We start from the raw sequence: 14,889 nt of genomic DNA, 5'->3' as shown, positions 1-14,889 counted from the left end.
TACAGTGCATCCGGAAAGTATTCACAGCGCATCACTTTTTCCACATTTTGTTATCTTACAGCCTTATTTTAAAATGGATTAAATTCATTTTTTTCCTCAGAATTCTACACACAACACCCCATAATGACAACGTGAAAGAAGTTTACTTGAGGTTTTTGCAAATTTATTACAAATAAAAACTGAGAAATCACATGTACATAAGTATTCACAGCCTTTGCTCAATACGTTGTCGATGCACCTTTGGCAGCAATTACAGCCTCAATGGCTTTTTGAATATGATGCCACAAGCTTGGCACACCTATCCTTGGCCAGTTTCGCCCATTCCTCTTTGCAGCACCTCTCAAGCTCCATCAGGTTGAATGGGAAGCGTCAGTGCACAGCCATTTTAAGATCTCTTCAGAGATGTTCAATCGGATTCAAGTCTGGGCTCTGGCTGGGCCACTCAAGGACATTCACAGAGTTGTCCTGAAGCCACTCCTTTGATATCTTGGCTGTGTGCTTAGGGTCGTTGTCCTGCTGAAAGATGAACTGTCGCCCCAGTCTGAGGTCAAGAGCGCTCTGGAGCAGGTTTTCATCCAGGATGTCTCTGTACATTGCTGCAGTCATCTTTCCCTTTATCCTGACTAGTTTCCCAGTCCCTGCTGCTGAAAAACATCCCCACAGCATGATGCTGCCACCACCATGCTTCACTGCAGGGATGGTATTGGCCTGGTGATGAGCGGTGCCTGGTTTCCTCCAAACGTGACGCCTGGCATTCACACCAAAGAGTTCCATCTTTGTCTCACCAGACCAGAGAATTTTCTTTCTCATGGTCTGTGAGTCCTTCAGGTGCCTTTTGGCAAACTCCAGGCGGGCTGCCATATGCCTTTTACTAAGGAGTGGCTTCCGTCTGGCCACTCTACCGTACAAGCCTGATTGGTGGATTGCTGCAGAGATGGTTGTCCTTCTGGAAGGTTCTCCTCTCTCCACAGAGGACCTCTGGAGCTCTGACAGAGTGACCATCGGGTTCTCGGTCACCTCCCTGACTAAGGCCCTTCTCCCCTGATCGCTCAGTTTAGATGGCCGGCCAGCTCTAGGAAGAGTCCTGGTGGTTTTGAACTTCTTCCACTTACGGATGATGGACCCCACTGTGCTCATTGGGACCTTCAAAGCAGCAGAAATTTTTCTGTAACCTTCCCCAGATATGCGCCTCGAGACAATCCTGTCTCGGAGGTCTACAGACAATTCCTTTGACTTCATGCTTGGTTTGTGCTCTGACATGAACTGTCAACTGTGGGACCTTATATAGACAGGTGTGTGCCTTTCCAAATCATGTCCAACCAACTGAATTTAGCACAGGTGGACTCCAATTAAGCTGCAGAAACATCTCAAGGATGATCAGGGGAAAAAGGATGCACCTGAGCTCAATTTTGAGCTTCATGGCAAAGGCTGTAAATACTTATGTACATGTGCTTTCTCAAATTTTTTTTTTATTTTTAATAAATTTGCAAAAATCTCAAGTAAACTTTTTTCACATTGTCATTATGGGGTGTTGTGTGTAGAATTCTGAGGAAAAAAATGAATTTAATCCATTTTGGAATAAGGTTGTAACATAACAAAATGTGGAAAAAGTGATGCGCTTTGAATACTTTCCGGATGCACTCTATCTATCTATCTATCTATCTATCTATCTATCTATCTATCTATCTATCTATCTATCTATCTATCTATCTATCTATCTATCTATCTATCTATCTATCTATCTATCTATCTATCTATCTATCTATTATACCACGTGCAAATCGTAATTGGCTTATGAAAACATGCATTATGTATTATTAAATTTAATGCCACCAACTAATCACAAAGGGGAGGCCCGTGACTCTTAAAGTGACACCAAAGGTTGTCCAGAAGTAAACCTCAAGGAGGAGTATGAACAATCCAATTGTATGGTAGATCTTAAGCATTGAGTTTGGGAGGAAATGAAGAACAAACCACTGCTGAGGAGAAATGACATACAAGAAGTTAAAAGAGTGACAGAGCAGACATGATAAGATTTATTAGCATAACTAGAGAGGTAGCGTAGTATTCAACCCAGGTAAAAAGGTCTAGAATTTGGAAAAATGTTTTTCCAAATTTTTCATCAAATCAAAATGTGGCATTTTTAATACTCCATATCAGCAAAAATAAACTGGGGAAAATATTTCTAAGTTTGAGATTTTGTCAGTATTTTTTTATCCACAGTTCAGAGTGTGGCTAACATGTAGTTCTTTGAGGCTCATAAGGCGGCAAATCCATATGAATACTGTAAGCTTTCTGCATCAAGTTCATCAATCACAACGTAAAGAGATGACAATTATTTCCTTTACTAATATCAAATGTATTTAGACTTTGTAGAGACAATTATTATAGCAAAAAGCAAAAATCAAATGATGGGAGCACAACATTCTCAACCAGTTTGGTCTAATTTAGGATTGAGGAATGACAGCATATTAAGAAAACATTCACTTTAAGGCAGAAAAAAACTCTGGACATGATGCCAGTTCACTAGTCACTACAGGGCTCACACAGCCATACATCTACCCTAATGTTCACGTGGAGCCAAATTAGAAATGTAACCTGAAAGTCTTTGGAATATCTGAGGAAAACTAGAACACAGTGAGGAAAAACAAAATATTCAGACATGGAGAGAACTGCCTAACTCACCACACAGACGAGGACGGATTATGGCGCTGAACAAAGGATGTTCAGTTCATAAGGCAGCAAGGTAGTCAACAAAAAGTAACTGTCGACGGTTTTCCCGACCTGTGCATTCTCCTCAATCACCAGCAGGGGGCCTTACTCGCCTGTTTGTCAACTTAAATAATCGCGGATGAGCCGCCCTTAGCCAAGGCAGCTTTATATCATGTTGTTAATGAGATCTACGCTCAGTTATATTTCATCATTTTAAGAAACACATTACTAACCTCAGAAACAAAAACAGAATGGTGGAACAGAGTTAAAATGATTTTTTCTGCTAATTAAAATGCTTGAAAGTGTAAAATAAAAATACGTTTTTTAAAGATGATAGACTAAGGAAAATAAAAGTAAACGACACAACACCCGCTTCCCTTCCCTTAAATACAGTACGGAGTATACAAAATTACTAAATATAAATTATATAAACGGATTGATTATTAAAACTACCTGCAGTGGCGCCTTTCAGTTTTTGGAGTCAGCCCAATACAGTGGTTTTAGTGCGAGCAAGAGTGCAACTACACCTACACACCTGCATAACGGTATATGTTTTTAACCGATTATTTTCGCTACATCTTATATAAACACTTAATAAACCACGTTTATTTTGATATATATATATATATATATATATATATATATATATATATATATATATATATATATATATATATATATATATATTATGTCTGCATGATTGACAGTAAAGAACATTGAATAGTAACACGTGTTAAATGCGCCTCTGTACTGCAAGTAACCTGGTTATACGGGTCAGGTAGTTCAAACTGATTATACAACGAAGATACAGAGCGGTTAAGTTAAGCAAGTGTTCTATCTATCTATCTATCTATCTATCTATCTATCTATCTATCTATCTATCTATCTATCTATCTATCTATCTATCTATCTATCTATCTATCTATCTATCTTGATTTACGGTCATCAGCCTTATTCAAGACTTTGATAAGATGTCAGATTTCATTTACACGGAGGCAGTAAAAATGTCCGTACTTATGCATTTTGGGACCTCTATAATAACACGTATCTCACTTAGAAGATGTACGCATTTATTTGTCATTTATTCTGAAACTACAGCTGTGCAAAGAGAATTTCAAGGTTCGATTTAGGCACATCTTTTGATCGTTAGGGTGCTTTTTTATGTCTCCCTCTGTCAACGAAAGCTTGCATTGCAGGCTGAACACGATGTGAACAAAGACTGTCATTTTTATCTCACTGGTCTCTCTCTCTCTCTCTCTCTCGCTCTCTCTCTCGCTCCCTCACTCACTCACTCCGCCGCTCGCGCTCGCTCGCTCGCTTTCTATTACCGAGTTTGTGTGGAAACTAGAGGGCTGTGCAAGAAGCGCTTAAAGAATACGAACAAGTTGCATCGGAGACAATTACTGGTAAGCCTTAGCTTTAGAATACGGACAAAAAATCCCGATAAAGCGCCTTATGATTAAGTCTGCATGTACTGTTACTCTGCTGATATTAATTTTGACATTTACAAAAAATCGTAATGAAAAGTGTTGGATGCTTAATCCCTATGGTGCTGCAGAACACAGTTATTACATATACTGTCTCTGTTTTCTCAGTTTCCGTGCTTTCAAAATAGTATACGTGTCAACTCTTGCTGTACTAGTTCTTGATAATTCCTTTTTGAGACTGATCTCACCTAATCAAACATTCTCTACCAGACTCTTTTTCAACAGTAACGTTGAGAGATGCAAGTTGCTTCATAGTAACAGGTTTTTGATTGCACAGTTTTCCTTTAGTCTGCATTGGTAAATTCTTGAGGTACAGGCATGTGTTTAACACCTGAGCAGGTCAATATTTAGGTCTGTAATACAAATGTTATTTATGCTGGCAAGTGTTAAATTATATTCCGTACTGTTTTATCTTGCAGACAGAGTTTTAAAATGGTGTTGGAAGCAGTTCAACATTTGAGAGAAGTTGCCATGTGATACTATGTTTTTTTCGTAACTGTTTGGGCCTCTGTTTCTAAATTTTGCACAGTGTTGGTGACTAGATAATGATGCGGTTTGAAAAATAAGTAGCCCGAGCATGAGAATGAATGGTGATCAGCACAAGCACAACATAAAAGCAAATGTTCATTGTATCCTGTAAAAGGATGCATAACCACAGTCCAAAGCAATGATGTATCTCAACAACTGTATATGTGCTGATGATGCTTTTCTTCTCCACAACCGACTCTAGAAGCATTAAAGTTTTAACGCAGGCAGGTCACCCTGAGCATTAATTGGTATAAACCGCACACTTTATTTGAGAGCCTTTCACCATGGCTGCATGCCTTCGTAATGATGCAATATTATCTCATATGTAGGTGCGAAAATTTGGGTCTGCTACTTTGAATTAAAGCACTTACACACTTTTATTTAATGCATGTTTCTAGCATTCTCAATAATGTTATTTCCTAACTGATAAAGTCAATGTACTTCTAATTGAACTAACATGCAAACATGCACAAATATTAATTTAAAATGATCAACCCATGTGCTTATTTTACATTAAAATTGTGTTTTGCGTGTATTCAGGTGTCGACATCTTCCTCTAATCATTTTTAAATTTATCATCTTCTGCATTTGCAGCGTAATACCATGCATGTTATTTTTTTATACGCTTACAACAGAAGTTACACACAAGTCAAAGAGTAATTTTCAAAGAAATAAAAAATAGAATGACCTCTAAGAGCTCTATTTTAGCTTATAGTAGTAAAGTAGTTTTATAATTACTGAACAGCTTTATTTCTGTTAAACTTCTGTTATATCTGGAAATCTTTGCGTTTGTTTACATGTAACAACAAATGTCTTTATATCAGTGGGAAAAAAAATCTTAAATGCCTAAATAAATCTTGCATTTCTTGGGCTGAATGGTCCGCAGATGAGCTTTTTGTTGTTTCATTATAAATATCATTGTAATTCATTTGCAAATAGTTTAATAAAAAAATAAAACACTCCTTGTAGGCTTTAATATGTGTCGCTGTTTAATGAAATGTAATATTCCCATAAATAATAACGGCTGTTATCAGTGATTGGTGGCAATTTTAATTTCCCAAGCATTGGATGCGCGTTTTCTTAATGGGATTTTGTTTTTTTGCATTCTCTGCCTGCGACTAAACAAATCTAAAAACAATTTTAATAATTCAGAATTGTGCCTACAGTGGTACTCGGGCAATTTCAAAGGTTTCCATTATTAAGTTTGTCAGTTTCTCCGATTTCATTACAAGAAAGTACAACATTAGAAGTGTAATATTAATTGTCCCTGCGTAAAATAACTTTAAAAGTGAGCGATTGCTACTGAGTGTACGCCTCTGGTGTGGAGCTCCCTGGGAGCTGTCCGCAGGAGTCGGTGCTGAATGCAGTTTGAACGCTTTCGTAACGCCTCAACTGACAAATCAGCCGTTCGTTTAATTAGATAGTTTTAAGCAGGACAAAAATAATTAACAAAATAATGATTTCTGTTAATTTCATGTAATGACATTATACACTTAGGTTGCCTTTTTCCTGCTATAATTGGTTCCTAATATTCCGTTTAACAGTGCAATTAGAAATCTATGGATACACATCACAATTAGTTGAATTTACAAAGACAATAGGTAGTCTATTAAAGAGTTGTGATGGAACACTACAAAAATGTTACCTTGTATATCATAATGATGGAGCTCTTTATTTCTGAAATACATGATCTTAGTTTACCATTCACTTTTCACCTGTGATACTTATTTCAATCACAGCCTACTTCTTTAAATATAGATTGAAGTCACTCTCCTGCTTAAGATCTCTATCCAAGTACAGATGTAATGGTAAGATCTAAAAATTGCATCTGATCTCATATTCTTAATTGCTTTATTAATTTGTAGTTATAACTTTTTTATGTATTCAGGTCTTTCAAAGTTTTTAAATAAAACATAAATATCCTTTTTCAAATCCCTCACCTGGGTGCTGTCTGTTGTGTAGTATGCACATTGTCCCCATATGTCTGTATTGTTGTTTTCTGTGTTCTGTTTTTTCTCCAATATCCCGAGGCCATGTGTATTAGGTTAATTGGTTAACTCAAAATTGGCCCCGTAGGTGAATATACTGTATGCATAGGTTTCTACTGTGACGAAGTGATGCCCTATCTAGAGTTGGGTCCATGCTTGTATTTAGTGCTACAGGGACAGACAGTAACTCCCTGCAACCTGGAACCGGATAAACAGCTTATAAATGAATGGGCCTTTCTATTGCCAGCTTTCATAGCACAATGTTGCTTTGCATATTAAACATATAGTTTATGAAAAGAATTCAACTACCCCTTCTTCTCTGATGTTAAAGATTCAAACAATGAATGCCAGGTTTCTTTTTTTATCTGAGCCGGACTTGCAATAGTTATATTATGCAATTATAAACTCGCTAGGATGCTGCAGTTTTCAGGTCACATAGATTAACATAGCTATGCTACGGACATGTCCTATATTTGTATATTTTGTTGATGTCTTTGAAACACTGCAAATATGTAAAACAGTTGACATCTTTTACAGGATGTTAACATATTAGTTGGTATGCTTTTCATCTTAATGTGAAATATTTTTTCTTTTCTTCATAACTGTCAATCATTTCGGCACTGCAAAATGTACAACACCAGATCAACATAAACATTACTTCATTCCTTGAGTTGACATTATCATCCTTTTGAAAGGCAAACTACAAAGGCCTTTTGTAGCTGTGTTTCTAAATAAAAGGAACAAACATTTTCTGTTCATTATTGTAACTACCAGTCTCTGTATTTATTTATTTTTCATTAATAGTCCTACTGGAAAAGGAAAAGGGCAACAGCCTAGAAGTGGTAATATAAAGCGTTAATCTTCATGTCATTTAGAGAAAAGAAAAACAAAAACAAAAAATAAAACAGTTGTCATTCTTTTAAAGAGCCCAGTTTTTATATTACATTTTCAGCAAAGACCAGAACAATTCAGTATTTCTAAATTTTTTTTTTTCATTTTAGGGAATTATGCAAGTTCAAAATTGAACTGTTCCCATCCTTTAATTTATTGCTATCTGTTGAGCAACACTGTAGAAGAACTTGAGTGTAATGGTTTACCATTAATTAATTATGAAAGTTAACCAATATGCTATTGCTGTTGTCTTTTTTCTTTAGGGTTGGTTTCTTTTGACCAGGTGCCTTTTGAGTTAAAGCTACTGGTATCACAAAACCTGCTCTTCATTCTTCTATTAATGTTTATCAGAGGTCTCATTTATCTCACAAATTGCACAGAAGTCTGCTGCTCAATGGATTCACATTTGATTTGATGAATATGTCCAACTTTATGGAAATGCAGAAAGTCGTATGAAAACTAACGACAGGTGTTCTGACAGCTCATTACATTTTGATGTTCGTTTCTCAATTCAAATATTTCTTCAGCTAAATATTTTTTTAAACAGACCTAAAGGAGAAGCCATGCAATGAAGTCAGGACTGCATTTATCAAAATCGCTTTCAAATAAATCTATTATTTCAAATTGGAAATATTTCAGTAAAAACTGCCTTGTATTTCAGAAAGGATCCATCCAATTTCAGGATCTCAAGTCATATTAAGAAAAATGATAATAATGTTTACCTCTTGCTGTTGAACAACTTTGGAAACACCAAGTAGTTAACTATAAAATTACTGCATCTGTGTATAAGGGACATTTATTTACTTTTTTTAATCTGGACCTTAAAAAGACTTTATTTGACAGCTGGTCTTTCCAACTGAAGACATAGTAAATCCAAGATGAATGAAATTCAAGATTTAGCATCTCCATCTGCACCTATTGGAGTTGTTCCCACAGCTTGTGTTTGCAAAGTGGAACTTAGGGTCTCATGTAAATCATTATTAGATCGGGATACCTTAAACAAATCTGATCCAAGTGTGGTTCTGCTGGTGCAAGCTCAGGGGCAGTGGACAGAGGTAAGTGATCCTTGAAAATAATCTGAATTATTGATGTATCTGTACTGAAATGCTAATAAATTGTGACTCTGTCGGCATTAAATGACATATAAGTACCTCTTAATTTAGAGATTTATGCTCATTTTGTATTGAATGTACATGTCAGTGGGTGACTTCATGTCAAGTGTAAAGATATATTTTAAAAACTCTGAAGTATTTACACCCCAAACGTCTTGAGAAAAATAAACAATTTACAAGCAGACTAGGCATGTGAATGATGTCCATGTTAAAGTTATAATGAGTAAAAAAAAGGGGTAGTAGAAAGAAGCATAAAAAAGCTGAGACCATTTATAACAGGGACGCACAGATGGTAAATTCATTTGGCTTCCTATAAAAGCCTGTCATTTTTGGTTCCTAGTAAATAAATCTATGGCTGCACAGACAGTCTGCTCTATTGACCGTATCTAAAGACTCAAACTAACAACTCATGTTCAATTATCGATTAATTATGATGTGAAAATAATACACTGCTTTTTCAATGTAGGTTTTACTAAGATTTAAGTTTTCTTCAGACAGTAGTGATGATGAAATGCCTTAACAAAAAGCAATAAAATTTTGTACTAGACAATACACTGACTAGAAAAGTAGTTGCTTACATGTAATTCAAATGTTCTATTCAGTGCCCCAGCAAAGCCGATCACAGCCCAAACCCGTACCTCCCCACCTCCACTCCAATTAGTCTCATTGTTGAGTTATGGATTTCTAACAGCAATACACAGGACTGCTGAAAGCTTTGATTAGTCAGCAGAGCCACTGGATTATTGTCGGTAGGATCATTTTCCAGAATTGTACTCTTTCTGCTCAGCGTAGAAACGCTGCCATTTGTGAAAAACAAAGTCAAAATTAAACAAATGTAATTCTAAGCGTAAAAACATAAAAGTTAAACCAATTCAGCATATTATACTGGTTTAATTTAAAATGTGAAATTGAGTAATGAATTACATTTTGACATAGGTTTACAGAATTGTTGTCTTTTTAGAAGCAGAATTGTAAACAACTTAAGCTTTTGAAAGTGAAAGAAACAGTATCATCACCATGGCTGTAAAATTATTATAATGTCTTCTTAATGCTATTAAGGTTATGCCAGAGATTGATTTATACAGTGATGGTTTTTAGCTGGACTCCAATGTTGACATTTAGCATTCAGTTTTTGAAATTATTTTAATAAAAGTATGCTTTAAAAGTGAATTTTATAAGATTCAAAGTTTGAAAGGGTAGCAGGATGACTACCATATTTTCAGAGTGTTCTTAAGCTTTCATTTTCCTGTCGTCATTATTTGTTCAATTCATCTTAATTCAGTTTACTTTTCTATAGCACTCTTTGCTGAGAACAGGAGCAGAGTGCTGAGGAAAGTTCTCAGGTGAAATCCAAATATAAATTATTTAAATATAAAAATATTTTACTAATTACAAATTACGGAATTAGTACACATAAAGACAGATTTGTTTGAACATACAGCAAAACAAAGTGGTTTGAAACATAACATAAATGGACCCCAACAATATCTGTCCATTAATGAATTGTTGAGTTACAGCCAATGGACAATGGAGAAGAGGAAAACAAAAAACACCTGTCAGCAGCATTCCTGGAAAAACTCAGGTTCTTTGTGTGTGTGTGTGTGTGGGGGGGGGGGGGGGTGTTTAATTAATGTTTAATTATGAGAGAGAAAGTCAAAGACAAAAGTCTGACACAACAACTGTCCTGCAGACCTCATCCAATTGGCTTTCCACCTCCTTCTCGGCATTCTACAGTAGAGTCTATGCCAAGGGTCTTCAGCTCCAGTCCTGGAAGGGCTACTGTGGCTTCAGGTTCTCATTCTAACCCTTTTCTTAATTAGTGACCAGTATTTGTTGTTAATTAACTCCTTTGCCTTAATTTTAACGGACTTGCTATTTAAGACTCATACAAATTAATTATTTAATTTTTCCTTAATTTCTGCCAAAAAATAATGAGATACAAAACAAGCCAACAACATGACCTGCAACCTGTGCCCATCATATAATATTTGAAATTAAAGAAAGGTGAAGGTCTCAGTAATGCTGATCTACTCAGGTCCACAAAACATTTTGATGGTGTTCTTAGAAAAAAGAAAATCAATGCCTCCTGGGCAGTTTATAGTAGAGACTGTGCTGGGCTGACTAGTCTGATGACAGAATCTTTCCATCCGATGATTATAAGGCTCCCAGTATCTCAGATGACTACGATATGTGAATATATGTGCTCAGGTATAGCCCGTAAAAGGTCTTACTTCTCATTCCCAAAATGATCCTACATTTGACTTGTTGGTTTCATTTTCAGGCTGACTCACTAGTACAATGAATTTTTAACAGGTTTTGAAAATAACTAAACGTATTTGGATTTAGCAATAAGAATAACAGCCTCAAACTTAAGGACATGTCAGTGAATAGTTTTTTCCTTTTATGAGTCTCCTTAACGGGGTGGCACAGTGGTTCACGATGCTTCCTCAAAGACCTTCATTTGTGTAGCTCATGCATCTACTGTAAATGCATTTTTTTCTACATAATCTAGTTTCCACCAGAATCCCAAACTCATGGAGGCCAAGTTAACTGTCATCTGAAAACGGGCCAGGATTGAATGTGGATGTATGTGTGAATAACTGTGCTTTCAGCATGGCTGTCTGCAAGGACAGATTCCTGCCCTATCTTTATACTGTCTGAAATGTCCCAGACTCCTTGGGACCCTATAGAGAGCAAAATCGATCATAGATGGGTTCATCATGGAGACTAGAACATATACTGTAGTGAGATGTAACAGGAATTTCTATTTTTTTCCCATAGGGCTGAACTAGACAAATAGATTGAGATGCCCTTATAAGACTTATTGAAGGTGTTTTCACTGTAACTGTCATGTTACTATAAGAGAAGACACACAATTGTTTTCTCTCTATAAGTGAGTATCTTTCACGTATGGTTGCTCAAATCTAAGACAGCACTAATGTGGCTTAGAGATTTATATGACAGCTAAGTCTGCTCTGAACATAATTAATGAACGCTAGCTAGGGTTTCATTGTGGACAGAATAAACCAGAGTGTCAAAGTCATTGCTGGGCAAAGACTTTAAATAACTACTGAAATTTTTAACAACATCCTATTATATCTGAGATTTCAAGAAGTGTTTATGATTTTTTTTTTTTTTATCTAAAATGAAATCCCTTACTGGAAAAGTTTAAATTTCAGGTTTATCAGAGATTTAACATTGCTACTTAGTTAAAGTCAATAAGCACAAAATGCTTATAGACTTTAAATGATATGTAGACATTTAAATACTCTGGGCAATGAAATACTCATAGTATTTGTTGCATAAATGTAGCAATCAGGCTTACAGTAATACAATGTGAGCCAAGTGTTATCACAGTCATGTAATTAATTTTTTATTTTTCTGTTCTTTCTTGAATTGATTGGCAAATGGGGATGGCATAATGATAAAATTACAGCACTTGTAGGATAGATAGATAGATAGATAGATAGATAGATAGATAGATAGATAGATAGATAGATAGATAGATAGATAGATAGATAGATAGATAGATAGATAGATAGATAGATAGATAGATAGATAGATAGATAGATAGATAGATAGATAGATAGATAGATAGATAGATAGATAGATAGACTGAGCCAATTATTTGGAACGCCTATGCACCTGCTAATCCATTCATTTATCTAATCAGTCAGTCAAGTTGAAGCAGTGCAATGCATAAAGTCATGTAGATAATGTACATATCAAATGCTTCAGTCAATGTTCTCATTAGACTAAAGAATGGGGAAAATTTTTTAGTGATTTCTACTGTGGTGTGAATGTTGGTGTCCTACTGGCTGGTGTGAGTATTTCTCTAACTGCTAATCTCAGAATATTCAGAATTGTGCGAAAAAGCAAAAAATATCCAGCGAGTAGCAGTTTTGCAGACAGAAATGCCTAGTTCATGAGAGAAGTAAAAGGAGAATGGCAGACTGGTTAGAGCGGACAGAAAGGCTATGGTGATTGAGATAATCACTTTCTACATCTGTGGTGAGCTGAAAAGCTTCTCAGACTGCTCAACACATCAAACCTTGAAGCGGATAAACTGTAACTGCAGAAGATAATGTCGGGTTCCACTCCTGTAGCCCAGAACAAACAGCTGCGGCTGCAGTTAGCACAGGCTCATCAAAACTGGACAGGTGAAGACTATAAAAACCGAGCCTTGTCCTATAAATTTCAATTTCTGCTGAGGCACACAGATGGTAGGGTTGGCACCAACAGCATGAGTCCATGCATCCAATCTGCTTAGTGTCAACAGTTCAGGTTGCTGCTGGTGGTGTAATGGTGTGAAGAATGTTTTCTGGATCCACTTTGGGCCCATTAATACCAATCAATCATTGCTTGAATATCTGTTTGAGTATTGATGCTGACCATGTGCATCACTTCATGGCTACATCTTACCCATTTTGTAATGGTTACAGCATGATAATCAACCATGTCACAAAGCAAAAGTTCTCCGGTGGTTCTTCTGTTGCCTTCTCAGTCACTGTATCTGATTCCAACAGAATATCTTTGGGATGTGCTAGAATGGATGATGCATGAATGTGCAGCTGAAAAATCCACAAGAAACAGAGTAATGCAATGGACCAGAACCCCAAACAAATGTTTCTTATAGAATCCATGACACGAAGAATTGAGGCACTTTTAAGAGCAAATGGAGGTCCTACCCAGTTTAGTATGGTGTTCCCAGTGAATGTAAATAGATAGATAGATAGATAGATAGATAGATAGATAGATAGATAGATAGATAGATAGATAGATAGATAGATAGATAGATAGATAGATAGATAGATAGATAGATAGATAGATAGATAGATAGATAGATAGATAGATAGCATTTTTTAGATATTAAACAGATCTTTATTTACAAATTGTATTAAAATTGCAATCATATTAACAGACATCAGTCCATAACATGTATAAATCATTTACAACTTCCAGGCCTTTCTACTCACTTTTTACCACTAGACTTTAATTTTCTGAAAATTTAACCTCCAGTTGCCACGAATGAGCACATTTAACATTAATAAAACAATACGATAGATAGATCCTTTGTGCACATTTCCTTTTTTTCAAGTTAGGTTCCTCTGTGTACGTAATACAATGACATAATGTTAGAATGTTTGATTGCTCTAAACTGGTCTGAGGAAGGTGTCTGTCTGAATGTGCCCCACAGGGCTGCCACAGCATCCAGGGCTGGCTCCTGACTTGTGCTCAATGTAGGGACAGGTTTCTGTTCCCGTGATGCTGAGTGGTAATAAGCAGGTTCAGGAAATGAATATACTGCATTACTTTGCTGACATACCAGCTCATATCCTTTCTCCCTCACTTATCGAAAGGCTGTATCCTGTCACCAATTTACTCCTTGAATAGTCTGGCTTATGTAACATTTTCAGAGCAGGGATTTCAAGGCTGCTGAATGTAATACACTCTCTGCTGAAGATTTGGCTGCTTCTCTTTTGGGTTTCCTAGCAATTGCATGCCGTTTAAATCATTGCATAAAAACTTTACACCACGAATTAAAATTATTGACAAAAATCTCAAATATTAAGACTGAGGCTATAAACCATAATGCACTGCATGTCCTCAGATCTCCAGTACTGACCTCTTTAAATTAAATTTGTCAAGCTTAGGATTTCCAAGTACTGATTTCTGCTTATATAATTTAAAACCGTAAAGTCTCCAATATTAGTTTCTTTGTGACAGATTTGCAGGTTGCCTTCATTGAGCTCTGATGCCCAAGGTCTCTTCTACATTGCAGCTTTGTGAACAAAACAGTGCAGACTCTGCAAACTAGTGCGTTAAATTAATTTCTGGATATGGAAATTCCCCTTTACTTCTTTGAATTGAATTTTGTTCAGCTGTCAAGACAATCTATCCATCCATCCATCCATTTTCCAACCCGTTGAATCCGAACACAGGGTCACGGGGGTCTGCTGGAGCCAATCCCAGCCAACACAGGGCACAAGGCAGGAACCAATCCTGGGCAGGGTGCCAACCCACCGCAGAAGACAATCTACTGAACCTAAAATCAAATCTGTAGTTTAAGCAGTGAGAAGTGACAATCATAATTTTTTTTTCCTTTTGCCGAGTAGTACTTATCTGATTTAACGCATATTTTGGATTGCTGCATAACAGACTTTAGGCAAA

At 36.3% G+C, this 14,889-nt stretch overlaps 1 protein-coding gene across 1 annotated transcript in view; it reads left to right on the top strand.

Annotated features, from left to right (window-relative positions):
- Positions 1-4,022: 4,022 nt before the first annotated feature.
- The window catches only part of cpne7 (copine VII), a 251,789-nt gene continuing 240,922 nt past the window's right edge, over positions 4,023-14,889 (top strand). The window contains exons 1-2 of the mRNA XM_028809797.2: positions 4,023-4,118; positions 7,870-8,661. Coding sequence (XP_028665630.1) covers positions 8,485-8,661 — 177 coding nt within the window. The 5' untranslated portion in view covers positions 4,023-4,118; positions 7,870-8,484. The remainder of the gene's footprint in view (positions 4,119-7,869; positions 8,662-14,889) is intronic.

This window comes from Erpetoichthys calabaricus, chromosome 9 (genome assembly GCF_900747795.2).
Source record: "Erpetoichthys calabaricus chromosome 9, fErpCal1.3, whole genome shotgun sequence".
Classification (NCBI taxonomy): domain Eukaryota; kingdom Metazoa; phylum Chordata; class Cladistia; order Polypteriformes; family Polypteridae; genus Erpetoichthys; species Erpetoichthys calabaricus.
Note: the sequence above shows the minus strand (reverse complement) of the source record. Positions and strands in the feature narration are given on the sequence as shown.